The sequence below is a fragment of the Hemicordylus capensis genome, chromosome 2 (assembly GCF_027244095.1).
Source record: "Hemicordylus capensis ecotype Gifberg chromosome 2, rHemCap1.1.pri, whole genome shotgun sequence".
NCBI classification, from domain to species: Eukaryota; Metazoa; Chordata; class Lepidosauria; order Squamata; family Cordylidae; genus Hemicordylus; species Hemicordylus capensis.
In genome coordinates, this window is record NC_069658.1 from 403319779 (window position 1) to 403347161 (window position 27383).

Genomic DNA, 27383 nt, shown 5'->3' on the forward strand with positions numbered 1-27383 from the left:
AAAGATGTTAAACCACGAACATCTATAGGGAGTGCATTCCACAGCCCATGAGCAATTACAGAGAAGACCTGCTCCTGAGTCACAACCAAATGGGCTGGCAGCATACAGAGATGGACCTCTCTCAATGGCCTTAATGTGTGGTGAGGATCATGCAGAAGAAGGCACTCTTCCAGGTAACCCGGCCTTAAGCCGTTTAGGGCTTTAAAGGTAATTACCATCTCTTCAGCCAAGCCAGGGTGAATGAAAAAAAATTTTCATCCCTCTCTCATAAAACTTGGGAGTGAAGTTGACCACAGGAAATTCGGGACAGACAATAAAGTACTTTTTCCTGCAATGCACAGTTCATCTATAGAATTCACTGCCACAAGTTCTGGTGATGGTCACTAGCTCAATTGCTTTAAAAGCAGATTAGACAACTTCATGGAGAACAGGTCTATCAATGGCTATATGGAACCTCCAAATCCAGAGGCAGTATACTTCTGAATACCAGTTGCTGGGGAGCAGCAGCAGGGGAGAGTATTGTTTTCAGGTCCTGCCTCCTGGAGGCATCCAGATGGTCACTGAGTGGAGCAGGATGCTGACTTAGATGGATTTTTTGTCTGATTCAGCAGGGCTCTTCTTATGTCCAAGTTCAGCTATGAATCTAATAAGACCATCATAGAACAGCGAGTACAACAACATTTTGGTGAACATCTTGAGAAGGACTTTTTTAAAAAATCAATTTTAAATGTGGTTTTAGCTTGGTCTTCTAACTTGTTTAACTTAAACTTGGTTAACTTTATTTGTCTTTGAAAATACTTCTCTCCAGACCTTCTTTATTGTGTAAGATTAAAACGTAAGTAAAAACTACAAGAACAAATATTTTGATGTAAACACGTCAGCCTCAGTGTTCGAAGTTCCACTGTTTGAAATCCACATTCTTATATCTGAAAAAGTTTCTTTTAGTTCTTCCTTGCTGTTAACCTCAGGTTTTAGTCTTATTTTACATTGCATCTTTTTATTATGTTGTGAGCCGCCCTGAGCAGTAGTGTACTGGAGGGGCGGGGTATAAATACTTTGAATAGATCAATACAATAAAGTATGGGGCCCTAGCTCCATGGCAGAGCACCTGCTTGGCATGCAGAAGGTCCCAGGTTAAATCCCTGGCAAAATCTCCAGGCAGGGCTGGGAAAGAGTCCTGCCTGGAACCTTGGAGAAGTCAATGGCAGTCAGCATGGACAATACTGAGTTCGACGGACCAATGCTCTGACTTGGTATAAGGCAACTTCTTATCTTCCTAGGATCTCTCCAAAAAGAATGAATGACCAACAAAATGGCAATGAGAGTCAATGTAAAGAAGTGGAAAGTGATGCATGTTGGGGCAAATAATCTGAACTTTATATTAATGTGTGTGTTAGAACTGCCATTTTCAGAGGTAATATACCTCTGAATACCAGATGCTAGGAGCATACAATGAAGGAGGGCTGTTGTCTTTCTCCCATGCTTGTGGGTTTTCTGGATACATTTGATCGATCACTGGTGGCAACAAGATGCTAGACTAGATGGACTCTCAGCATGATCCAGCAGGGCTTATCCGCAGCTGCTGGTTATTACATTACATATTGTCTAAGGGCCCACTGCGTTACATAAAGCCACATGTAACATTAGCCCAATAGCCCCTTCTCCATTGCAGAGTGTCCTTGGGAGCAGGTGTTTTGCAGTAGAGGAAAGAGGTGTTTTGCACAGGAGGAAAGAGGGTGTTTAAGTGTTCCTTGCCAGCTGCCTTTTCCTCAAAACTACCCTCAGTTTCTATTTATGCTGCCAGTATCCCTGATCAATGTTCACCTTGCAAATATGGATCTGGAACCCAGAGGGCACTTAGCAAGAGTTGGAGATGGTGCCATGGTGCTAATATTTCATACAGCTAAAGTGTAACACACACCTTGGGCTTCAGACATCACGGTGTGTAAAAGAAAAGCAGTGCCATCAGCAATTCAAAACAGAGTCTGGAAGGAGTGTATGAATCTAGATTTCCAGGCTGGGAGTGGGGGGTGGGGAATGATGCAACTCCATATATGTTCCAAATGGATCCAGCTACAGAATCATTACAGTGGAGCCTAGGCTAGAAAACCTGGAATTTTAAGATGAGATTTGATGGTGAATGGAAGTTACAAATACATGTATGGAAGAAGAGATCAAAGGGTTGTGCAAGTCCAGTGTCCTCACTGATTAATCTTCACATTAATACCTTTTGGACTTTAACACACATTCCACATATTCTAAGCTTTTATGCAAAGATGAGATGGCTAGGTGTTCAGGCTATTGCCTAGAAGGGTCACTAATGTAGTCTCTGTGCCCAATTTCCTTTTGTCTGTCAAAATGTGGAAAACTCAGTGAATTCTTCCTGGCTTGGAGAGGCCTTTCAAGGCTAATGCCCATCCGACATCAAGCCCTTTTGTTTACAGACCTTGACATGACCTTCCCCCTTCTCACTCTGTCCCTTGCTGCTGTACCATGCCAAATTTGGATACAGGACTACAACTGGAACCATAGCAAGGGGAGACCATTTCCCAGTTCATTTGTGCCTTCACAAGTCTGGCTGAGAATCTTACGACTCCCCGCCCCCCGCCCGCTCAGTTATTCCATCATCTTTGCAACATTCCAAGCTTTTTAACTGAGCTACCCCCATCACTTAATTCAAGCTGCCGTTCTTAGGCTCTGGCTCACTGCCAGCTGTTGACTGACCAGCTGTCTGTAATAATTAACAACTCCAGTTGGCAGAATTAGACACCCTTTTGCCAGCCAACAAAAACATCTGGGGATGTGTTTCCCCCTCCCCCTTGAGATTTGGTTTGATGGGGGGGGGAGACACACATTTTTTACTCACCTCTTCTAAGTTCCACCTTGAACTGTGCCACCTATACCAGCCACTGGCACGCGGTTCAGCAGGGTATCCAGTTTCCAATATAGCCCCAAGACTGAAAACTAGTCTAATCTTTGTAACAGCAGGAGTGAGTTAAAGAGAAAACCTCTTGACTGAGGAGCGATTCATTTAAGCATATTAAGAAGCTCTTTAGGATGGATTTAAACATCAGCTGGCTAGGCAAAACTAACTTGAAGGCAAGCTGTGTATGCAAACATGAAGGATGCAGTGGCTGCGATGAATTATTGTCAAGAGGGATGTGGGGGACACAATTGCCCAACCAAAATCAAGTTGTCACTCAGGTGTCTCCAATCTGCTTGAATGCCATACATATTGCAACTGCTTGCAAAGGGTGATAGAGGAGAATAATGAGGTAATATAAAGCTCTGAGCCTAAAATAGGGACAGGGCTTGCAGCTCTTTCATTGTCACTGCCTCAGGATGTCAGTCTGCTATGCCCAAAACCTCTTCGGCCAGGCTTAGAGGGCATATGTGATGTAGGAAGACCAAATGCCCTCATGCCTACCTGCCTGCAAGAGCCATGTATATCTTGCCAAAAGGTTATGTACAAAGGAAAGGGGGCACTGGAGTCCATGTTACAATCAACAATGGGGAGAGAGAAAAATGCATGGAAACAAGAGTATGGCAAGACAAAGTTCAGCCTGCGTTTGATGAGCATTGAAAAGCAGGGATGCCTCTTCCATGAGGTGAACTGAGGCAATGGCCTCAGGTGGCAAGTGCACCATGGGGTGGCAAATGTGGACACCTCACCCCTGGTTGTGGGCATCACCCCAGCAGTCTGCCACCGCATCTGCTCCTCTCCACTGCTGCCTCTTTTAGACTCTTTCACCTCAGCACCCCATCCCAGGCATGCTCTGTTTGTATCACAAGCCCTGCTCCCCGGGTACAAGCCCTGCCCAAGGACACTGCCCCTCCTACTCAACAGTGTTCTGCCCACTTTGCCAGCCCTGCCAGTCCACTGATGCCACCCTCATTCCTCTCGACTCTGTCCTGCACTCTGCCTGCCTGTCCACCACTGCTGTTTTTGCAGGCAGCAAGTGTCCATCTGGCTTTGCCCACTCAGAGTCTCTTGCTGTCACAGCCGCCATCAACTGGCTGGCTGGCTCACCTGCCCATGTCCGTCGCTCTCTGGCTGCCACTCTCTGTTTCCCCAGTAGTACACTTGTCTGCTTTATCTCCTTTCTGAAGCAGACAAATGTGGTGCTGGAGAGACGGACAGCAGCAGCCAGAAAAGTGGCTGGCAGGTGAGCAAGCCAGCTGATCGCAGCACCTAGAGACAGACACTGGTGAGACAAGAGACCCCAGGCAGGCAGAGCTGGGTGGGGATGCATGTTGACTGCATGCAGCAGTTCAGTTCGTGGACAGACATGAAGGAACTCAGATGTTGAGTTTTATTTTTTAGACAGTTGAAGTTGAAAAAAGTGTCTCATGGTCTCAATGGCAGCTGAAAAACTGGGGGTTGGTTTGTCAGCATTCACTCCCCACCCACACACACCCATCTGCCTCAAATCAAGGCCCAGGAGGAGAAGCTGAGAGGGAAGCATCACCAGGCTCCAGCCAAAAGGATGAGGCCGGTGAGGTGGCAAATTGCTTCTTGCCTCAGTCAAGTTTCTTTGAGCCAGCACTGATAAAAAGGTAGGCCAGCAGCATTCATCATTTAAGCTGCAGAAGGGTGTAGAGTTCTGCGGGCCTGGAACAAGAGAATTTTGTATTCTGCAAACACATACGTACTATGCAGCTCCTAGTGAGCACTGAGAACATTCTAAAAATGGGTGGAGGGATTAGGCACCTGTCACCATTTTCCTCCTGCCCTCTCTTCTCCCACACTTTTAAGCCCTCTTCAATACAGCCTGATAGTTCTTCTCAGTCACCTATTGCCATCTGAACTACACTTACACATTGACAAATAATTTCTTTTTTATCTCCAAGTAGGACTAATGCACTTCCTAAAACTGTGCACAAATACCCAGCCAAAGAAGCTGGGTCAGTCTGGCAACCCCATGGCCAAGGGATCCATATCCAATGGCAATTTCTTTAAGACATACCTATGTGCCTTCTTGTCCTTGTCACTGACCTGCCATGGTCAGTCAGGTGGTTTGTATGCCCTAGCTTTAGGCCCAAAGCGGTTGACACTTTCTTCTGGGCAGATCATAAAGAGGGTGCTACTTCCTTTGCCAAGGGAAAGTATTTCACTCAGTCCATCTAAATAAGCACTTTGTGACAAATTTGCTATTTTCATCAAAAGCCCAGACCCTCATGCCCTCTCCACAGTCAACACAGCACTGGAATTGGACCAATATTTCAACTAACTGTTATTTTACTGAACTACTTTGTTGTCTGGAGGCTACCTCCAGTATGTCCATATATTTACTCCTGTTCTTGGCATGCTATAATCGGAACATGAGTTAATCAATTGCGGGGGGTGAGGGTGGGTCCTTGAAAGAGACAGTTAAAAAGTGTGTGTGTGTGTGTGTGTGTGTGTGTGTGTGTGTGTGTGTGTGTTTTGTTTCAGACATACTGCTGTGCGAGTTCCCTCCACAATGTCATGTCTCAAAAGCAAGAGTTGCAATTTCCTTGTCTTGGAGATGCATAAGCCGCTGAGAACTTGCAAATCCCCCCCACCCAATAGCTGGAATCAAATGTTTTATTTTGGACATAACATTGTTTCAGAGGTACAAGATGCATTCAGAGCTTGTGAATCCTGGTTTTGCACAGCAAGATAATTCCCCAAACCCTTCCGAGTTCACATATCATAAATGTGAGTAAAAGAATTCAGTGACACTACGTGACTCAGGTGATCTCCTGAAATGTCCCATCCTGCGTTGTGTCCTTCACAATGCTAATAAGCTCAAAATAGCTCTCCACTGCTCAGCACCTCCAACTCTTCCCTCTCAGACCAATGATGACACGGTTGCTTGAGAATGTTACTTGGCTAAATTATGGTTAGAGTGAACTCCAAATCGATATTAATAACAACTCCATCTTTTTTTTTTTAATGGGGGGGGGAGGCGGCACAAAGATGGAAACCAGTCCTGTAGCAGAACATTGAACCTGGAGTGAAGTAATAGCCTTTCAATAAACCAGGGCTTTTCAGGGATGAGGGTTACTTTTCACAAAAAGAAATCTACTTTTGTAGCAACACTTGTGTTTGTTCCTTTTTACAACTGTTACATTGTGGATGGAACCCAGAGGTCAAAAGGTTAGCCACAGGGCCAACACTGCTAAGGAAGGCTATTTGTTTTAGCCAAGCCTGACAAGTTGAAACAGGTGGTCTGTTAAGGTTTTTAATTGCTGCCCGCATTTCCCATACGGGGAAAGCTAAAATATGGAACACACAGGACTGGAGTCTGCAGGCAGCTATTAATGCATGTCCATGGTTGCTAGAGATAAAAGCAGGGGTGTTCCAAGATTTCCCTGGCTAAAGTGTGTGTGCATGCCACTAACTATGTATTTTAGTCAGAGCAGCAGACTACAGTGCCTCCCATCCATATGAAAGGAGGGCTGTTTGGGTTCCTTGGTTGCAGAGACATTAATAAAGTTCCCAGACTCTAATGCAAGCTGGAGATGAGGGTAGGAGTTAATTAGCATCAACACTGACCTGCGAGCAAAGGGCATTCTTGTGGATTTTCTTGTAAATAAGAGCTGGACAGATAAAACAGATGAGACTTCCCATTGTTGCACCTGTAAGGCCCAAGATGGTCTCCACTGGCAAAGAAAAAACAACAAATGTGAGCAACAGACCTGGTTGAGACAGGCAGGGATTGGATGTGAATTATGGGAGCAATTAAGAGTGGTACAGAAGGAGTCTAGGAGCACAAGCTCAAGGTCAATTCACATGAATCAGACACCCCTAAACCCCACTCAAAAGTAGTGAAAAGTACACATCCCCCATTCTCTCACTGCATGCTTGCAGGTGAAAGTAGGGGTTGTGATCTACTTTAATGATCATGACACCATGTTATATTCTGCATTACTTAATATGACAAACCAACAGCCCTAGCTTCATGCTCATACGCTCTAGAGACGATTAGAATATCTGCTTCATCATTTTGTATGCATTAAAACGGTGAAGAAAAAGTACCACACTCATGATGATATGTAGGGCTGGGTGTCAAAAGGTGCTTAAAGGGTGACTAATTTGTGACAAGTGACTCTGAGTATGTTGTATAAAACCTGGTGCTACATAGAAATATTTTAACACATTTATTTACTTTCATTATTGTATAATGTTTGGTTTTACAGTACAATCCTAGGCATGTTTACTCAGAAGTAAGTCCTATTGAGTTCAGTGGGACTTACTGCCTAGTAGCTATGTTTATAGTAGTCTTAATGTTGGGAGCTACCTTGTGAATTGTTGGTAAAACTAAAAGGTGAAGTGTTAGTGCTACAGGCAAACAAAACACTTATTTCAGAGAAAGATTCATAAAAGAGTCCAGGTTCATAAAAATTCTTGGGAGCAAGAATGCAACACATGTATGTGGAAACAAAAATGCAGGGTTTGGCCACAAGAAATAATGCTGTGCATAAAACGAACAGATGTCACAAGTACAATAATTCCAAGGGTATGCACTGCATGCATACTTACAAATCTCTAAATGCAAAGCTTTAAAAAAACAGCACATAGAAACATACTGTATTTAAGCTTATTCCAACACATGCTCTTACAAAACAATCGTCAGTTCAAGAGGTGATAACTAGCAACATGCTTCTTATCCCCACCCACCCTCTTAATGTGTGTTCTACATGACTGCCTTTAGTAGATGACATTTGGAGCAAAGGGGAAGAGCTGCAATGCATACATGGTTTGAGTTATGCAAAACCTGCCCAAAGGCTGGAGATGAAGGCATTTTCTGTGACAGCACTGTGAGACCTTTCTAGGAGGGCTGGGTTTCAATGGCTAGAATTGAAGTAACATGATTATTCCTCTGCATCAGGGCTGCACCATTTCAACCTTCCTGCAGAGTTGAACTACAACACCCATCTTGGACATTTTGGCTGGGGATGATGGGAGTTGTAGTCCAACAACAGCTGAAGGCCAAAGCTGTGCAGCCCTGCTCTGCATGCTTCACAACAGAAGGATTACTATAATTATTTTGAACATATTTCAAACTTAACATGTGCCTAGAGGTCTTTCTGGGCATGTTTTAGTCTATATACATGTAAACCCACTGTAAGGCTAACAATAGGAGTGGGGCATGTAGAAACACAACTGACAATAACATCCTCTGCATGTTTACTCTGAAGTGAGTCCCACTGTGCTCAATGGCTCTTATCCCAAGTAAGTGCACATAGATTTGCAGCACAAAGGCAGACCAAATTCTACTTACCATTTGGGATCATGATGCCTCCAAGCATGGTTCCAAACACAACTGCCAGCGTCAAGGCTTTAAACCGGAGAGGTGGCATATAACCACCTGCAGCAAATGTCCCATCTTTTTGCTATTTTTAAAAAAGAAAGGACTAATAAACCAAACCATTCTCCATTTTTTAAAAAAATGAACCTGAAGAGGCAAATTCCTTCTCTCCCCATTTCTGGAGAAACAGGGCACTTGTCTCTGCTGATCACACTTCTGAAACCCTTTGCAGCAAAGTCTTTTCCAACATGCCTGGTAGCCAACAAATCACAGAATAAATGGATCTTAGAGTTGGAAGGGATCTTTGAGGTCCTCTAGCCCAGGGATTCTCAAGGTTGGGTCCCCAGATGTTCTTGGACTTCAACTTCCATAATCCCCAGCCCCAGCAGCCTTTGGCTGGGGATTATGGGAGTTGAAGTCAAGTCCAAGAACATCTAGGGACCCAACCTTGAGAATCCCTGGGCTAGCCCAACCCCAAAGCATCCCGCCAGAGGGCTGTCCATCTTTTGTTAAAGGAGAGCCCTTAAAGAAGCTCCCCTTAAAGCAGAGCACACCACTGCATGAGGCAGACTGTTCCGCTGCTTAAAATATCTTACACTTAGGGAATTCCTTCCAATGTCTATCCCAAGTCTGCTTCCTTATCATTTCAGTCCACTGGTTCTAGTGCTGTCATCTGAACAGCAGAGAACAAGTGTGCCCCATCTTCTATCTACAGATATTTAAAGTTGGCCATCATGTCTTCCCTTAGACTTTACTTCTCCAGGCTAAACATACCCAGCTTTTTAAACTTTCCCCAAAGGGTGTGGTTTCCAGACCTCTCACCATCTTTGTCGCCCTCCTCTGAATGGCTCCAGTTTACCAAAATCCATCTAAAAATGCAGTGCCCAGAACCGCACACAGTATTCCAATAGAGATCTGGCCAGCACTGAATAGAGTGAAGCTATTACTTCTCAGATCTGGACAGTATGCCTCTGTTCATGCAGCCCAAGATGGAATCTGTTGTGTTTTTTAGCAGCTACATCACACTGCTGGCTCATTTTCAACTGTTGGTCCACTAAGACACCTAGATCCTTTTCACATGTATGGCTGCCTTTGATTTTTCTCATGTAAATGAAGGACTTAACATTGATCTCTGCTGAATCTTATCTTCTTGATTTTGGCCCAACATTCAAGCCTATCAAGATAATGTGCAACCATGATTGTGTCTTCTAAGGTGCTTTCTATCTCCACAAGCTTCCTATCATCTGCAGATTTGATACAACCCTCTACTCTGTCATTCAAGTCATTAATAAAAATGTTGAACAGCACAGGGCCAGGACGAAGCCCTGTGGCACTCCACTTGATACCACCCCTCCAGACTGGCACAACATCATTAATGAATACTAGTTAGGTATAGTTGTTCAACCAGCTGCAAAATCACCTGACAGTAGTAGCTAGCCAACAATTTACCCAACTTGTCAGCAAGGTTATTATGGAAGACTTTATCAAATGCTTTGCTGAAATTAAAACACACTATATCTATGGCATTCCCACAATCACAGTAGGGGTGGGGGGATAGAATAGACAAAACAGAATTTCTCTCTGTGTGTGTTTCTAGAGACCCAGGGACTGATCTCTGTTGATCACATTTAGAACAAGCGAGTGTTCGTAAACTGCACTTCCTGAATAAGCTTCTACACAAAACTCCCTAATCCCCGTTTGCTCTTTTTGTTTGCAAACTCTGACACCTGTGTGTTTCTCCCAAGAGAGCTGGCCTAGAAATCATGATTTCTTATAATTTAGAAATCATTTATTGAAGCCTGAACTTAATACCGCTACATATTTAGTTTCTAAATAAACCATAGTAGTGTGGCTTAAATATTTGAGTTATTTGTATTTGTATTTAAATATTCGAGTAATTTGTATTATTTATATTAAAATGAATACCTTGTCTCTAGGCCCACTCCAACCTTGCTACACCCCTGCTCGCCGGGGAAGCGGGGGGGGGGGGCATTTGCGCCTCCTGGAGCTTTTCCTCACTCACTGCCCGATCTCCTTCCTGGTGACCCTCAGCTGGGTCCTTGTGTCTGTGCCCCTCCCCTCAGTCGCTCCTGACTTGGACGGAGAGGTCTGTGGTGGGGAGGCTTGTGCCTCTGGAGCCAGCACGCAATGGTGCTGGGTCCCAGCTGACATACCCGATTTCGTCGTTTTCTTGCTTTGGGGCATTAATGTTTGGAGAATGCCCACCCTTTGAGGCTCCATGGCAGGAGTAAGGAGTGAAAGGAGGAGAGAAGGCAGGTAGAGGACAAAATATTTTTGGGGTTGTTGTTTTTAGCAGACAGAGCCAGGATTAGCAGGGAGGAAGCAAAGGAGCAGTATTGAAGACGAAAAAGAGTAAGGGAGTAGAGGAGAAGCAAGGCTTGCAGAGCAAAGTTCAGTCGAATGCGCTGGAGTGTAGCAGGGCGAACTAAAAACTGGGATGGGTTATCCTCCTGAGCCTTTTAAAGGCTATCACAAATTTGAATTCGTCCTGCCCTGGAGCATGCTGGGAAGGATAACCCACGGAGATGTCCTCACCCAGCAGCTGAGAAGAGCACCAAAAAACCATCATTCTGTGTAGACTGCTCCATAAGGCTCAGGAAATCCACTAGTTTACTTGTCTGTGACAAATGAGAAATTATGCTTGATGCGCATAAATCCTGGCAATATATTTTTATCTGGCTGGTGAACAGAACCAACATTTCATGACCTCTGGCTCTTGAACATGGAGGTTCTACAGCAGAGCCAAACTGCCTGTGGATATGGAAACTTCACTCAACTATACTTGGGAAATGAAGCTTCCACATTCACAGGCAGTTTGACTCTCATGTAGAACCTGGCTTCTTGGTGCTGGGTGGGAATGGTTTCTAGGGTTTCCTTGCTGCACTTCTTTGGGGCTTTCTAGAAGCATCCAGCTGACCACTTTGAGTGGGGGAAAACATTGGGCTGGAGTACACATTCCTTTTCCAGAAGCATTTTGATAACTGCGCAGGCAGTTCTACACACAGATCTACAAGGAAATAAACTCCATTAAACACAGTGGGACCTGCTTCCAAATAATTAGGAAACAGTTAAACAATCCCTCAATAATGATGTGTGTGGCAGGGGGAATAATGGAAACATCCTTTTAAATATGTGAATATCATGTGACATCTACATGATTTGTGTATGATCACTTCTCCAGATATCTTCTTGGTAAGTACAGAGTTTCTCAACATGCTGCCACTGTCCTGAAAGTCACTCAGCCCATAGTTAAAGCTATGACTTTTGTGCCATTCCAATGCAGTGTTGCATTTCCTCACAGTGACTTGTGTTCTTCCACATAGAGCTTACGTGGATATTCTTGCTTGCTTGCTATCCCCACACAACAGAACTGGCCGCATGTTACGGAGTAGAGCCCAGATTATTAACTAGAAGTTTCTTGTGAAAGGGAAAATATGAGACATCAGACCAACAAACCATCAAGTGTGACTGCCACCTCTTAGCCGGAGGGTGAGGAATTTTGCATAATCCTCTTATATCAGATGTCAAAGTGGAGGGAGAGACAACAGAAAAGGGTAAAGCACAGTATGAACATGGAAATGTGTGCAAAAGTCTAGACACTGAATTATAAAGGCATGGGCAGGCAACTCTACCAATCCATAAGGGCTTTCTTTACCTGCTGCTCAAAGAGAAGGGTATTCAGTGCCTGCCGGCATGGCAGAATCATCATAGGAAACCCCACTGCTACGGACATCATGAACCCCACCCTTATCATCTCCGTCACCACATTGGATGGAAAATTCATGAGTACATTTCCAGCAATGGCTTCAGTGTAGCTCACATAGCCAAAGAACCCCACCTGTTCAAGAAAAAAGAAAGAAAGAAATTGCTTTCGATGGCTGCACACATTTGTTCAAAAGAAAAAGGTAGAAATCTGGGCATCCCTTGGGTCTGTCCTTAAAACAATGGGGCCACTTTCTTAAATTAGTTACATTCTTTTCCCCATCCCACTCTGCACTGATTAGTCCTAACCCTTTATACTCTGGATCTTAGGGAAACCATCTGGAAGCCCATATATTTCCAAATTCCATTGTGTCTTTTCTGAGACTGGGTGACCAGAGCTGCGTGAAGTGCACATAAGAAGGAGATGCACAATGGATTTATGATAGAGTGAAAATAATTATCCACTGTGATATAAAGAAGTAAGATGACATTAAAGATCGTAGCATTTTGGAGTTGGATGGGACCTTGGAGGTCTTCTAGTCCCACCCCCTTAACATTTGACTAAGACATGAAGGGTTGCTCTCCAGAAAGAAAAAATATTGCAAAGCATTAAATTTCCTCTAGCATCTTAAATGGGAAAACTCTTATTTAGAAGCCACAACCACAGGTGTATCAGTACAAATAGAGGAGAAATGCAGAGGTAATGAGCTGCCTTCCATGTCCTTAAGCTGCTCTGATTTCTACCACAGCAGTTGACCCCCAAAGCCCATTCATGAAATAATGGAATGGTTGTAATCCACTTTCAAAACAGTAACACTCCTCTGTCTGTCTTCCAAACTGAACTGGGTTTTACGCACTTCCGTTTCAAGTGATACGACATGGTTCAGGTTTTCTTAGTTGAAAACAAGCTTACTAGAAACCCCTCCACAAGATTTCCCATATAGCCAAACTATAAGTAAGGTTGATTGCTCATTGTCCCCTGTTCCAAGGGCAGCTAAAAAAAGTGGAACAGCAGTCTGATGGCACTGTGGAGAGGAGTTACTACAGCTCAGAGATGTAGCAACTCCCAAACACCATTAACTCATTATCAGCTGCATTTCAGGAAGGCAACTGGGAGAAGCATTCCACTCCTTTTTCCTCTGGCCCCTTCAGAGCCTTGTACCTACATTAATGCTGACAACAGTGAAGGACAAATCAGTACGGAGAGTGTTTGCAATGCTCAGTTTGCTCTCTGAATATAGATGCAGTGTTGAAGATACAAGTCATGCTGTGGTTAGCACCAGCATCCTTACTGCCTGGAGAGGCGCTGCTGGCAATTCTGGCTCAGAGGTGCTGATTCACTGTTGTTTGCCGTGTGAGGCCAATGGCAACAAGCTGCCTTGCCTCCCCTTGCCAGCTCACAAGCCTGCTCCCCACATCCCTTAGTGGCTTGCCCCCTGCCAGCCCAGTCTCCACCCTCTTCCCTGCTACTGCCCAATGGGGTGCGCCATCATTCTTGCTGCAAGGTGGTGGCTAGAGTGCATCCAAGCACTGGCAGCTTCACACGCTAGCTTCTCTTCTTAGCTACTGCACTAGCACCAGCACACACGCTCTCTCTGCACCTTACCATCTCTCCTTTCCAAGCACCAGACATCTCCACTTTTGGTGCTTAGAGCAGAGAGAGAGAGAACGAAAGAGAAAGAGTGTGTGTGTGTGTTTGTGCACACCACTAGAGCAGCAGCAGCAGCAACAGAGAGACCAGCACACAAAACTGTTGGTGCCTGGATACCTGCTAACAGCTGCCTCATAGTGTGCAGGCAGCCAAAAGTGGTGGAGAGCTTCATCCAGTGGCACAGGGAAGAAGCAACATTTGGGCCAGTGAGGGGGTAAAAAAGCACAGTGGTGGCAGTAGGCAGGTGCGGAGATGCCTGTAGCAGGGAGATGTGCCTACACTTACCTCTTGTTGCCTCATTATTATTATTTTTTATTATTTATTCGATTTCTACACCGCTCTTCCAAAAATGGCTCGGGGCAGTTTACACAGATAAATAATAAATAAATAAGATGGATCCCTGTCCCCAAAGGGCTCACAATCTAAAAAGAAACATCAGCTAGACACCAGCACCAGTCACTGGAGGTACTGTGCTGGGGGTGGATAGGGCCAGTTACTCTCCCCCTGCTCAATAAAGAGAATCACCACATTAAATAGGTACCTCTTTGCCAAGTTAGGCAAAGCTACCCCTTTGGATCAGACTGCTTAAGGCAGGAACTCTAGCTAGTAGTTCAGACAAAATTCAAGGCACTAAAACAAAACAAAACATGGAAACAAAGCCTTCCTTGCTCCAGCCCTACTGAATGGGATTTGTTATGTTCAAATCTTGGACCTGTGAATAAGACCTAAAGAGGGTCCACTGGACATTGCAGAAAGTGTCATTTCCTATCACCTTTATTTGCTCCAAAGATAACCAGCAGAGTTCATTTTTTAGAAGAGTTTTGGAAAGAAGGAGGTGGGGGAGCAGGAAGGAACTCAAAAAAGGGGTTCTCACCATAACATAAAAAGTGGTGACCACATTTAGTGACGAGGCAAATATGGAACTCATGATTTTCACAGATGGCTCATCCAGACTGTCATAGGTTGGCAAGACCTGGCTGCAGGAAAACAGATCACTGTTAATGCATATTAGAAACATTTCCTGGAGAAGTACCGAATCCAACATGCCTTTTATTTGGGCCAGCAAAGTGTAACTGCAAGCACTTTCTCCATGCAGTGTTCAGGCACTTGCCACTATACCGCAGTTTACTCCACTAATGCCAAGAGATTTCAAAACACTCACAAGTTTAAGTGTTGCACAAACAACCCCGCGCTCCCCCTCCCTACCGCTGCCACGTGTGCAATGTAAATATTTCACTTTTTTAAAAAAGGGCATTGCAACATGAATGACCACTTGTTTGCTTGAAACACCAGTGGCAGAGCTCCAGACAGCACACTGGAGATTATTGTTCTTGGAGCTCCCCGAGTTGATAATTAAAACAATGCGGTGTTTACAGAATAACGAGCAGGAAGAGAACTAAAGCATCAGATTGTCAAAAGAAAAAGTTAAACAATCAAGGCGAAACGCTGGGTCTGTCATATTTCAGCACTGATTCCTGAGCCCAGGCCCACAGAACACTGAAAAGGCCCATTACACAGAGCTTGGGTGTGCTTATACACTTGGGAAACCTTTCCCTAATATTATTCAGCTTATTCATACAGCAACCAGGGCTGCACAGTCCTCACTTGACCGCACATTCCTGACCACAATTGCAAAGAGATACCTTGAAGGCATCAGTAGGAAAGTAAGAAGGAAGATAGGCACTCCTAGCACTACTGGGAAGAATGCCAACTTGAAGTATATCCAACAGAAGGCAAGTAGAAAGGGGGGAAATGCTTTAGCTACTGAACAGAGCAAAAAAAAAAAAAAATCCTTAAGCTCCCTATTATGCAGGTCAACAGGAGGCACTCCATAGCACAGCGGCAGTTAGGTATTTGTGGAGCATACACCAGATTGGTATATACTCTCTCATAAGGTCACTGAAGATTACAGCTTTATCATGTTTTGTTGTAAACTGCCCAGAGACTTGGGTTTTGGGTGGTATACAAATATGTTAAATAAATAAATCACCACAACAAGAGGGGCACCTAGGTAATTTTGGAACCTGGACCTAAAGGCCTTTGGAGTGCCGCCCCCCCCCCCCAATATTTTTAACACATTTTTAATGTGACCACACCACCCAGGACAGACTAAAATGGATTTGGTGGCCCCCAGGGGTTGTGGAGGCCCTGGACTTTGGCTCGCAAGTCCAGGGGTAAGAGCACCTCTGATCACAACCATCATCTTATACAAACATTTGTTGCCAAATGTGACCCAGCTAGAAAGTCTAGAAGGACTTTTGTAAGTCTGTGTCCACCACAGAATCAATACGAGGACTGAAAGGAAATGTTTTACTAGGGACATGATGTCATCCTCCAGATCAAAACATTGAGAGTTACCTGGAGCTGGAGAAGAAAGTCAGAGAGGCATCAAAGAAAGACAGAGCTGTAATAATGGGTGATTTCAATTACCTTCACATAGACTGGGCAAATTCACATTTGGGTATTGAAAGAGAGGCCAAATTTCTAGATATGCTAAATGACTGCGCCTTAAAACAGCTGATTGCGGAACCAACCAGAAAGAAGGCGACCTTGGATTTAATCCTGAGTGGTGCCCAGGACTTGGTATGAGATGTCAGAGTTGTAGAACCATTTGGGAACAGTGACCATAGTGTGATCCAATTCAGTTTATATGCAAGGGGAGCATTGCCAAGGAAGTCCAACACAGATGCTGGACTTCAGAAGAGGAAACTCCTTAAAAATGAGGGGACTGGTAAAAAAAAGAAGCTGAAAGGGAAAGTCAGGAGGGTCAGATCACTCCAGAAAGCATGCAACTTAATCCAAACCACTATTATAGAAGCTCAGTTGGAAAGTATACCAAGAAGGAGGGAAAGTACCACCAAGTTCAGGAGGACACTTTTGTGGTAAACAAGCAGAGTCAGGGAAGCTATAAAAGGGAAGAAGACTTCCTTCAGAAAATGGAAGTCCTGCCCAAATGACGAGAACAGGAAGGAACCAACTCTGACAAAAGCAACACAAGGAGGTAATAAGGAATGCAAAAAGGGAGTTTGAGGAGCATATAGATAGAAGTGTCAAGAGGAATAGCAAAAGCTTATTTAAATCTATCAGAAAAGAAAACCTGCCAGGGAAGTGGTTGGACCTTTAGATGATGAGGGTGTGAAAGGGATTATTATGAAGGATAAGGAGATTGAAGAGAAGCTGAATGAGTTCTTAGCATCTGTCTTTACAGCAGAGGATACTGACCATATACCTTCTCTGGAACGGAGCTTCTCAGGCTTGGAGGCTGAAGAACTGAGCCAATTTGAGGTGACGAGAGAGGATGTTCTAAAATGTCTTGGAAAACTAAAAATTAACAAATCACCAAGGCCAGGTGGCATCCACCCAGAAGTTCTGAAGAGTTCTGGCTCCTAATCTGTGAGGAGTCTGTGCAGGATTGGGACCCAGGGGTGACTCAGCAGCTCTTGAGTCTAGCCAACTCTGGGTCTATTTAGGGATGCTGCTGAATCACCCCTGTGCCCCAGTCCTGCACAGACTCCCCACAGATCAAGCAGGCTATGGGGTAGCCCCAGCTTGGCAGAAGCTCTGCAGGAGAGAAAGAACACCATCTGCTTCTCAGGCAGACCCAGAGTGAGATCCTGTGTGCCTGTCTTCTGCTGCCGATGCCCATCCCCCAGCTGCTTGCACTCTGCTGCATGGGACTGGCTGCTGATCTGTGGGGAGTCTGTGCAGGACTGGGGCCCAAGGGTGACTCAGGAGCTCCTGAACTCCACCTGCCCAGAGCAGCCAACTCTGCAGCCTGTGGAGGCAGGGTGTTAATGAGGGCAAGGGCCAGGCCTCCTGGGCCAGGAACCTTGTGCATGGTAGTGGTAAGGGAGTAGGTATTTTATATTTTGGCTTCTGTTTTAAGTCCTGGGTGAGATTGGTTTATAGTGTGCTTGGGTTTGCCTGGAGATGGGGAGACAGGGGGAGTATCCTCAGATTATGAGGTGGCTATGCCCTCAACTCCTGTCTGTAGGCTTCCAGTGGCATCTGGTGGGCCACTGTGTGAAACAGGATGCTGGACTAGATGGGCCTTGGGCTGATCCAGCAGGGCTGTTCTTATTCTAGTGGTGGTGGTGTAGTAACTTTGGCAAGTCAGTGGGCTGTTACAGGGAAAGGGAAATGAGAAATCTAATTGCCGTTGCCTTTTATGGCTGTCCTGCCAGCTCTCTGACCTTGGAGAGCAGTGCCAACCACCCATAAAGTCTCACCTTGCTCCTGTGTAAAACTAGGTTGGTCCAGAATAAATCAGAAACCATCCATGATCTGATTCTGGATGAAGAGGCTGGCCTGGTATGTATCACAAAGACTTGGTTGGGGGAAGCTGTTCCCAGCTTGTCCCTCCAGGTTACTCTGTTGAGGAGCAGGTGAGGGGACATAGGAGGGGAGGTGGAGTGGCTGTGGTCTATAAGAACCCCAGTCACTCCACTGAGGGAAAGCTACAACACCTGGGGCTTTTTAGTTAGGAAAAAAGACAACTGTGGGGAGACATGATAGAGGTCTATAAAATCATGCATGGTGTGAAGAAAGTGGACAGAGAGAAATTTATCTCTCCCTCGCATAACACTAGAACCAGGGCTCATCCCATATTGATTGCCAAGAAATTTAGGATCAACAAAAGGAAGTACTTTTTCACACAATGCATAATCAACTTGTGGAATTCTCTGCCACAAGATGTGGTGACAGCCAACAACCTGGATGGTTTTAAGAGGGGTTTGGATAACTTCATGGAGGAGGAGGTCTATCAACGGCTACTAGTCTAATAGAAAAACAGTCAAGATAGAAAAACCAGTCAACTATGGGCCTATCCCAAGCAGTCTTGGGACCAATGGATGTTGCTAGTCACATGCTTGATCTGGTCTTTCACTCTGATCAGGGTGGTATTCTGTGGGTGGGGACTCCTGTTATTTCCCCATTATCATTGATGGACCACCATCTGGTTAAGGTTGGACTCACAATCACACCCATATCTGCAGGGGTGAGGGCCTATTTGGATGGCCCTCTTGAGAAGATTTTTGAATCCAAGAAGGATTCAGTGTTTGCTCAGTAAACTCACCAGGGCAGTAGACCTGATCGCTCCTAAGTGTCCTCTCTGACCCACTTCCAAACTGGCCCCTTGGTATACAGAAGATCTAAGGGAACTGAAGCAGCAAAGTAGATGACTAGAGCACAGGTAGAGGAAGACTCAACTCAAATCTATCTGACAGATTACAACAATGAGCGCATTTGAAGATCTATGCTCTGTAAATATGTGTGGCAAATAAGCTATTATTTTCTGCCCATATTTCATCTGCAAGCTCACACCCTGTGAAGTTGTTCAGGATTGTGAGAGGGCTAGTGTGTGCCCCATCTCCCTTGAATCAGAACTTGGAACCATCAAATTACCCACTGTGGTGTTTTTAATGAGTTCTTTGTGGACAAAATCTCTTATATTTGGGCTGACATAGAGTCAGATTACACAATTACTGCAGAGTCTGATGCGGAGGTGTCCAGCAACTCCTCCTATGTGGTTAGGCTGGATCAGTTTCAGTTGAGACTCCTGAGAATGTAGACAAGCTAACTGGAATGGTGCTATCTGCCACGTGTTCTCTTGACCCTTGTCTGACTTGGCTTATACTATCAGCCGGGGGGTGGTCGTAGAAGACCTGGTAGAGATTATAAATGCTTCTCTGAAGGAGGAAAGGATGCCTCGTTTCAAGGAGGCAATTATTAGACCTCTTTTAAAGAAACCTGCATTGGGTCCCTCAGAGTTAAGCAACTATAGGCCTGTCTCCAACCTTTCATGGCTGGGCTAAGTAATTGAGGGGGGGGTGGCCTCTCAGCTCCAGGCAATCTTGGAGGAAAGTGATTAACTAGACGCATTTCAAACTGGTTCTCAGGTGGGCTATGGGGTGGAGACTGCCTTGGCTGGCCTGATGGATGATCTCCAATTGGGAATTGACAGAGGGAGTGTGACTCTGTTGGTCCTTTTGGACCTCTGGGCGGCTTTTGATACTATCGACCATAGTATCCTTCTGGTACGTCTGAGGGGGTTGGGGATGGGAGGCACTGTTCTGCAGTGGTTCCACTCCTACCCCTTGAGCAGATGCCAGATGGTGTCCCTTGGAGACTGTTGCTCTTCAAAATCTGAACTTTTGTATTGTATCTCTCAGGACTCCATACTGTCTCCAATGTTGTTTAACATCTACATGCATGTTAGATGTTTAACAACAGAGAGATCATCTGGGAAACAACAGAGAGAGATCATCAGAAGATTTGGTGCAGGATGTTATCAGTATGCTGATGACACCCAAATCTATTTCTCCATGTCAGCATCATTGGGAGAAGACATAATCTCCCTAAATGCCTACCTGTGACAGGCTGGATGAAGGATAAGCAACTGAGACTGAATCCAGATAAGATGGATGTATTTATTGTGCAAGGTCGGAACTCAGGAGACAATTTTGATCTGCCAATTTTGGATGGGGTCACACTTCCCCAGAAGGAACAGGTTGCATACCTGGAGGTGCTTCTTGATCCTAACCTCTTCCTGGTGTCCCAGGTTGAGGCGGTGGCCAGAAGCGCTTTTTGTCAGCTTTGGCTGATACTCCAGCAGCATCTGTTTCTCAAAACAAATGACCTCAGAACAGTGGTACATATACTGGTAACCTGCAGACTTGACTACTGCAATGTGCTCTATGTGGGGCCGCCTTTGTACATAGTCTGGAAAATGCAACTGGTACAGAATGTGCCAGGTCGGTCTCTGGGTCATCTTGGAGAGACCATATTACTCCTGTGTTGAAAGAGCTACACCGGCTGCCGATATGTTTCTGGGAAAAATACAAGGTGCTAGTTATAACCTATAAAGCCCTAAGCAGCTTAAGCCCTGGGTATTTAAGAGAGTGTCTTCTTTGCCATGACCCCCACTGTCCATTGAGATAGTCTGCAGTTGCCACCGGCTTATCTGGTGGCTACTCAGGGATGGGCCTTCTCTGTTGCTGCCCCAAGGCTTTGGAATGCGCTTCCTGTTGAAGTAAGAGCCTCTCCATATCTGACAAATTTTAAATGCAGTTAAGACACATTTGTTCATCCAGGCTTTTAATTAGATATACAGTTTTTAATAGTTTTAACATTGTGATAAATTGTAAATTGTTTTAATGTTTAATGCTATTTTAATTTTTACTGTTTTTATTGTAAACCACCCAGAGACATAAGTTTTGGGCAGTATATAACTACAGGGCAGTTAGTTTAACAACTGTGCTGGGTAAACTGATGGAAAGCATACTTAAAGACAAAATTGTTAAACACACAAAAGAATGGGCCTTGCTGAAGGATAACTAGTATGGCTTCTACAAGGGCAAGTTTTGCCTCACTAACCTTTTGGAGTTCTTTGAGAGTGTCAACAGGCATGTGGATAAAGGTGATCCAGTTAACACAGTATACTTGGACTTGCAAAAAGGTTTGGAAAAAAAGTTCCCCACCAAAGGCTCGAGTAAACTTAGCAATCATGGGATAAGGGGACAGGTTCATGTGTGAATTGGTAACTGGCTGAAGGACAGGAAACAGAGGGTAGGAATAAATAGACAGTTTTCACAATGGAACGAAGAAAGAAGTGGGGTCCCCCATGTATCTGTACTGGGACCAGTGCTCTTTAACTTGTTCATAAATGATCTAGAAGTTGTGGTACGCAGCAAAGTGGCCAAATTTGCAGATGACACTAAACTATTTAGGGTAGTAAAATCCAAGAGAGATTATGAGGAGATCCAATAGGATCTCTCCAAACTGGGTGAAAAAATGGCAAACAGGGTTCAGTGTAAGCAAATGCAAAGTGATGCATACTGAGGCAAAAAAAAATCGACATATACACTGATGGGGTCTGAGCTATGAGTAACTGACCAGGAGAGAGATCTTGGTCATGGTGGACAGCTCATTGAAAGTGTATACTCAGTGCACGACAGCTGTGAAAAAGGGCAATTCCATGCTAGGGATCGTTAGGAAGGGGGTTGAAAATAAAATGCTAATATTAAAATGTCTTTAGACAAATCTTTAGTGCAGCCACATGGAGTACTGTGCACAGATCACTGTATCTTAAGAAGGACATTGTAGAACTGGAAAAGGTGCACAAAAAGACAACCAAGATAAGGAAGGTGCTCCAGGCCCCTGGTTATGAGGCCACGCTACAGCCTCTAGGGATTTTTGTTTATTTATTTATTCATTCATTTGATTTATATACCACCCTTTCAAAAATGGCTCAGGGCAGTTTACATCAAAATCGCCCTGTTTTGATTCCTTTAGTTTAGAAAAGCAGCAACTACGGGGAGACATGATACAGGTGTATAAAATTATGCATGGAGTACTGAGAGTGGACAAAGAGAAATTTTCTCCCTCTCTCACAACACTAGAACCAGGGGTCATCTCATGAAACTGAAAGCCAGAAATTTTAGGAGAAACAAAAGGAAGTACTTTTTCACACAGTGTATAATTAATCTATGGAATTCTCTGCCACAGGATGTGGTGGTGGCCATTAGCTTGAATGGCTTAAAGGGGGCTTAGACAAATTCATGGAGGACAGGTCAATCAATGGCTGCAAGTCTGGTGGCTCCATCCTCAGAGACAAGATGTCTCTAAATACCTGTTGCAGGGGAGCAACAGCAGGAGAGAGGGCATATCTTCACCTCTCGTCTGTGGGTTTCTCAGAGGCATCTGGTGGACCACTGTGTGAAACAGGATGCTGGACTAGACAGGCCTTGGGCCTGACCCAGCAGGGCTGTTCTTATTTTCACCCTGCATGTATGCTAATATTTGTACTGAGTAACAACACACCTAGGAAAAACCACAGCTTAGGGAGGTTCTCACAATACAGAATGAGAAACCTACCGTAAAAAAGTGTTTTCTGCCTCTCAATTTCCAATAGGTTGAGGGCCAAAAATAGACAGGATATGGGAGATCCATGAACAGAATCTCTTGAGGGTTTTAAAGTGTTAATTGCAGCTGTGCCCATTCTTGATTTGGATCAAGACCAGGGTGCTGCTGGTGGAAAGGGGGGTTAGCCCTATCCCCTTGCAGCATTTCCCCCAATTTAAAATCACACACACACACACACACGCACGCACGCACACCCTACTTGACCCATGAGGCAAATGCTCTATGGGTGATTTTAATGGAGGAAATGGAGAGGTCAAAATCTTCTTCCCACCTAACAACCTAGCCCTAATCTGAATTGGGGCCCTGCAGCATCTAAACATTCATACACACATGGTTCCCTGTTCACAGTGTTTCCTGCATTACATCTAGTTTGGTCCTGAGGGACAAATACAGGTAATAGAAAAATATTCTAGAAGGCACTGGATATGTAGCCAAGCATAAGAATGGGACCATATTATAAAAGCCTTATACCTCAGATTACCCAATATTGGAGAACAAACACCAGGACTGCTATTGCCACCATGCCCTGCTTGTGAGCTTTCCAGGGGCATCTGTCTAGTTACTGCTGGAAGGCAGACTGCTTGACTAGATGTACTTCAGGTCTGATCTAGCAAGACACGCCTCATGCCCTTAAGAGAGCAGCTCAGGAATCAGCAGGATCATATCACTTACCAGCTCGGCTTCACGTAAACAAGCCCCAAGACATTCTTGCTTTTCAGACATCACTATAAGAAGTCCCCCCAAACCTGCAAGGCATGCCAGCCAAAGCTGCCTACCAGTCAAGGCTCCAACAAGCAGCACACCTTCCTGTGCAGTGCACCGGCCTTATTTTTAAACTAAAATGTCCATGCTGAAGGCCAGGCTAAGATTGAGGCATTCAGGGCACAGAAGCCTTTGTCTGACAAACACTTTGTATGCTACAGGCTTAGGCTTCTTCACATCACTTGCAATCACATAAACGCTGCTCCTCAGGGTAGACTGAAGGAAGATATTTAGACCAAATGCCCTTTACATTTATCTCTCTATTCCCAAGATGAGCACAAGGAGAGAAAGAGCACAAACAAGCAGCTCCAGCGCTTGATACAGAGAAACAGCAGCTCCTTCTTGATGAAGAGAGAGCTATTTCTTTTGTTAACAGATTTTCATCTCCACCATAAAAACCCATCCCTTGTGTATAGAAAACAGAGAGGGTGCATTTGCTGTGTTATTTTTAGATTCGTTATGGACAGTAGGTAACACTGCTCACTGAAAGGGCCCAATCCTGCAAAATAACGCATCCTCAGGGCTGGGGGTGAGGCACTTGATCACCGTTAGGGATCTGAGTCACAGTTAATCTTAAACAGAATTGGCACCATCAGTCCACTCAGCACTAAATGGAGTGTACGGGTTAAGTCAAAGAAGGGTGAGTGGAGCACACTTCAAGAAGGGCATTCAGATTTAAGCCCTTCAAAATACACAACAGCCATTGTGCCACAGTGTGATTTTCATTACACCGCTAATGCCAGCAGTGTTCCACCAAACAATGTGCTAGCCACATTGAGTCAAGAGGATCCCACAAGGTCCAGCTGCATCCCTGCGCAAAACTCTGCTTCAAAGGATATCTCACCAACATCCACATTACAGATGAGCTATTGAGATGAGGAGACTAGCCTAAGGTCACACAGGAAAGCTGTAGCAGAGCTAATATTAAACTCCCAGGCTTCCTGGCTCCCAGCCCCACGCACAGTCTGCTAGACCATATGGCATGCTTGTGGGGGGCCAAGGCACTTCTCTTTAAATTTGGCAATGGCAACAAGCCTCAGTTCCAGAAGGAGCCAACTCTACAAGCAAAGTATACTTGTGCATTTAGGATCAGCAGTAGCAACTGGCATTCCAATGCATGTTACTTTTTTGCCTCCAGAGGGGAAAAATTCCCTCTTTTTTGCCTCCAGGGGGAAGGAATCCAGGTCTTACATTTGTCATCAGGGTGTGTGTGTGTACACGCACGTGTTTTAAGGCATTTGAGCGGTCAGTGATTGTAAGCCTGTCTACTCTAGGATTCATCCATATGTGACATCACAAAGGCCAAGAAGTGCGTGTTATTCTTGCCCTTGGGAAAAATTATAGGTTTGAGCTTTCGGTTTGGCTTGCCACACTGTTGGTGTAGCAATCTATATTTAGATAGATATGTGAATATACTAGTCCAGAACATATAATTTTCCTGTGTTCCCCACTCCCAACAAATGAAGGTTGGTTACTGAATGGCCACCACAAGAAAAAAGACAATTTTGGATTTTAGAAAAGCCTGCTGTGGTAACTAGGTACAGCTATAAAAGAATGAATAAACCCTTCTGTCACCAATTATAGTGGAGACACTTAAAACGGAGTGAGGCATGTCCTAGCCGAGAGAGACGATAAGAGGGGGACAAGGAGAAGAGCCCAGCTGTGCCAAACTAATGCTAACTGTCCATTCTGGGTTCCCCAACTAAACTCACAGCTATTTTCCAGATGGGTCACTTTAGGACCAGTCACAAGTCAGGAGGTTGGTGGAGCCAACGCTATCAAATGATGGAAATGTCTGTGGCTGAAAGCTTCCATCTGCCACAACAGCAGCAAATCATGCAACTAAGGATATACGTGTGCTACACCAAAACCCTTCACAAGTTGACCATCAGAACAAATGGTACCAATGTGATGCATTCATATCAGTTATTTTGTTGTTGTTTTTGACAGGTGGATGAGAGAGATTGAAATATACTTGGGCGGGGAGGAGGACAGCAAAGGGGCAAGGAAGAGAAAGAACAGGGGCCCAAGGAAGGACAAGGGGTTGCTTTAGATACAGGCACCCTATTTGGATCACTGAAATTCCTGAGACTTCAGATGCTAACAATTTCCACCTCTGAAAGCAAAACTTAGAAAGTTGTTTCTTTAAAAAAACAAAAAGAAAGCTGAGAATCTCAAGCCAAAATCCAGGATTAGGCTTTGCTTTGTATAACAGAGACAGAATGCAGTGTGACTTGTCCATAACGCAAGAGGGCAACAGGAACCCTATAATCAACAATGTTAACTTGCCCCTAGCACTATTTCCTCCACTTAAATATTATCAGCTAAAACTGTTGCCATGCTTAATGAAGATGCTCCCATAAATCATTTGAGGCAAGTTTTGGTAGCCTACTGTGGTGTAATTATGTCTGTTTAAGTTCTTGTTACCTCTCAAGAACTGGGGTCAATACCATTCTTAGCAACAGACATTAAAGCCAATGGAAAAATTACACTGGGGATATATTTGCCTCCTACAAACAAGAAGCTTCTTAAGTACAATGACTCCAGAGTGAAATATAACTCCCTTTCCCAGCTAGGTAACAAAAGGGTCACAACCCAGTCAGATGCTGTACCTCAGTGGGCTGTAAAATATTTTGATTAAAATAAAGACGAAAGGGACCAGATGGTATCTATCCCATGCAGGCCATCCTGACCCTTTGCCCTTAACAAAACTCATTCCACCCCACAATCTCTAGGCAGCTAGAGTTGCTGGTACTTACGACTGACAGGCAAAAGACATGCCAAAGATAGGAATGCAGCGAAAAATGCCCTCCCAGCGTGCGTAACTGACCTGCTGCAGCCACTGCCCACCAAAAAGGCCATGTTTTAAAGCAGAGAGCACGATCTGTAGCCAAGGAAAAGAAAAGAGAGGTTACAATCTAGACAACAGAGACGCCAAACCAAACCAACGTCTAGCAAACCAGATTACAACAACTTTACTACTGATGTGGAAATGATCAACAGTGCAGCAATTCTGTTAGGACAAGGATTAGGCTTGGAACTGTTCAAGCAGCACTACAGTGTTCTATATTCTTGGACTAGCTCCCCACACATATTGCACAGGAGAGTTAGTGATTGAGGGTTCTGCACATATTCCAGCAATCCACATACAGAGAAGGTGGCGAAGGAATTGCTACTCACTGTCCACTAAGGGGATATTTTGTATTTACTCAGACCCCTTCACTGGTTTCCCATCTCCTTTCATACCCAGCACAAACTCCTTGTCCTTACTTTTAAAGCTTCCCACAGCCTTGCCCCAAACTATCTTTTGGCTCCAACTTTCCATTATACTTGCCCATGATTCCCACACTCCTCCAGTTTTACCATCCAGCCTCTCAAATGCCTCTTGCTCTCTGACCCCAACTCTACACATTCTCCCTAGATCTATTTTTGTACTTTTGAAATTCTGTAAAGCACCACGTACATCAACAGTGCCATAAGTATAAATAGTTATGAACACTGCAATGCATCATGAATATTGGTGTGCATTTATATGATCACCATCAGCTTTGGTACAGTGTACTGTAGCCTCCAGTCTGCAACCTACAGTTCATCAAGGTCAAGCACAACTTCACCTGCTGCTCCTAAAATGTGGCATGAGAAGATAAAAGCCTCTCTCTCAAATGGAGACATTTATAAGACAAGTGAATTGAGAGATGGGAAAAAGTGAGAAAAATCTAGGAACACCTAAGGAGCTTGAGGCAGAAGGTGATAGCTGACCTTTGGATTTGAAGGAAGGCCTGGCAAATCCTTGGCAAGCACTTCCTGAAGGAAGCATTTCATTAAAACACCCTGGGAGGGAAAGTGAGGAAAGTAATCAAGAATCTTCCGACAATCTGTGTGGCCTAAGAGCTCATAGTATACTGTGGTATATAAATGCGCTGAATTGCTGGAAACTGGGAATGTGGCATGATCTCCCTGGAAGAATGTGCAACATTAAGTAGTATATGGGAGACACATTCCCGAGTTTGTGGCCACTTAAGACAGCAAGCAGCCTCCTTGTTACTGGT

General features: G+C 44.6%; 1 protein-coding gene across 8 annotated transcripts in view; it reads right to left on the reverse strand.

Annotated features, from left to right (window-relative positions):
* Window positions 1-27383, reverse strand: part of SLC38A10 (solute carrier family 38 member 10) — a 111104-nt gene that overhangs the window by 58164 nt on the left and 25557 nt on the right. For all 8 annotated transcript variants that reach the window (XR_008315811.1, XM_053294321.1, XM_053294325.1 and 5 more), the window contains 5 exons: window positions 26094-26218; window positions 14525-14627; window positions 11953-12135; window positions 8250-8361; window positions 6521-6627 (listed from right to left, as the gene is read on the reverse strand). Coding sequence is in view for 7 of the 8 variants with exons in the window: in XM_053294321.1 (XP_053150296.1) it covers window positions 6521-6627; window positions 8250-8361; window positions 11953-12135; window positions 14525-14627; window positions 26094-26218 (630 nt within the window). In the remaining variant the exon portion in view is untranslated. The remainder of the gene's footprint in view (window positions 1-6520; window positions 6628-8249; window positions 8362-11952; window positions 12136-14524; window positions 14628-26093; window positions 26219-27383) is intronic.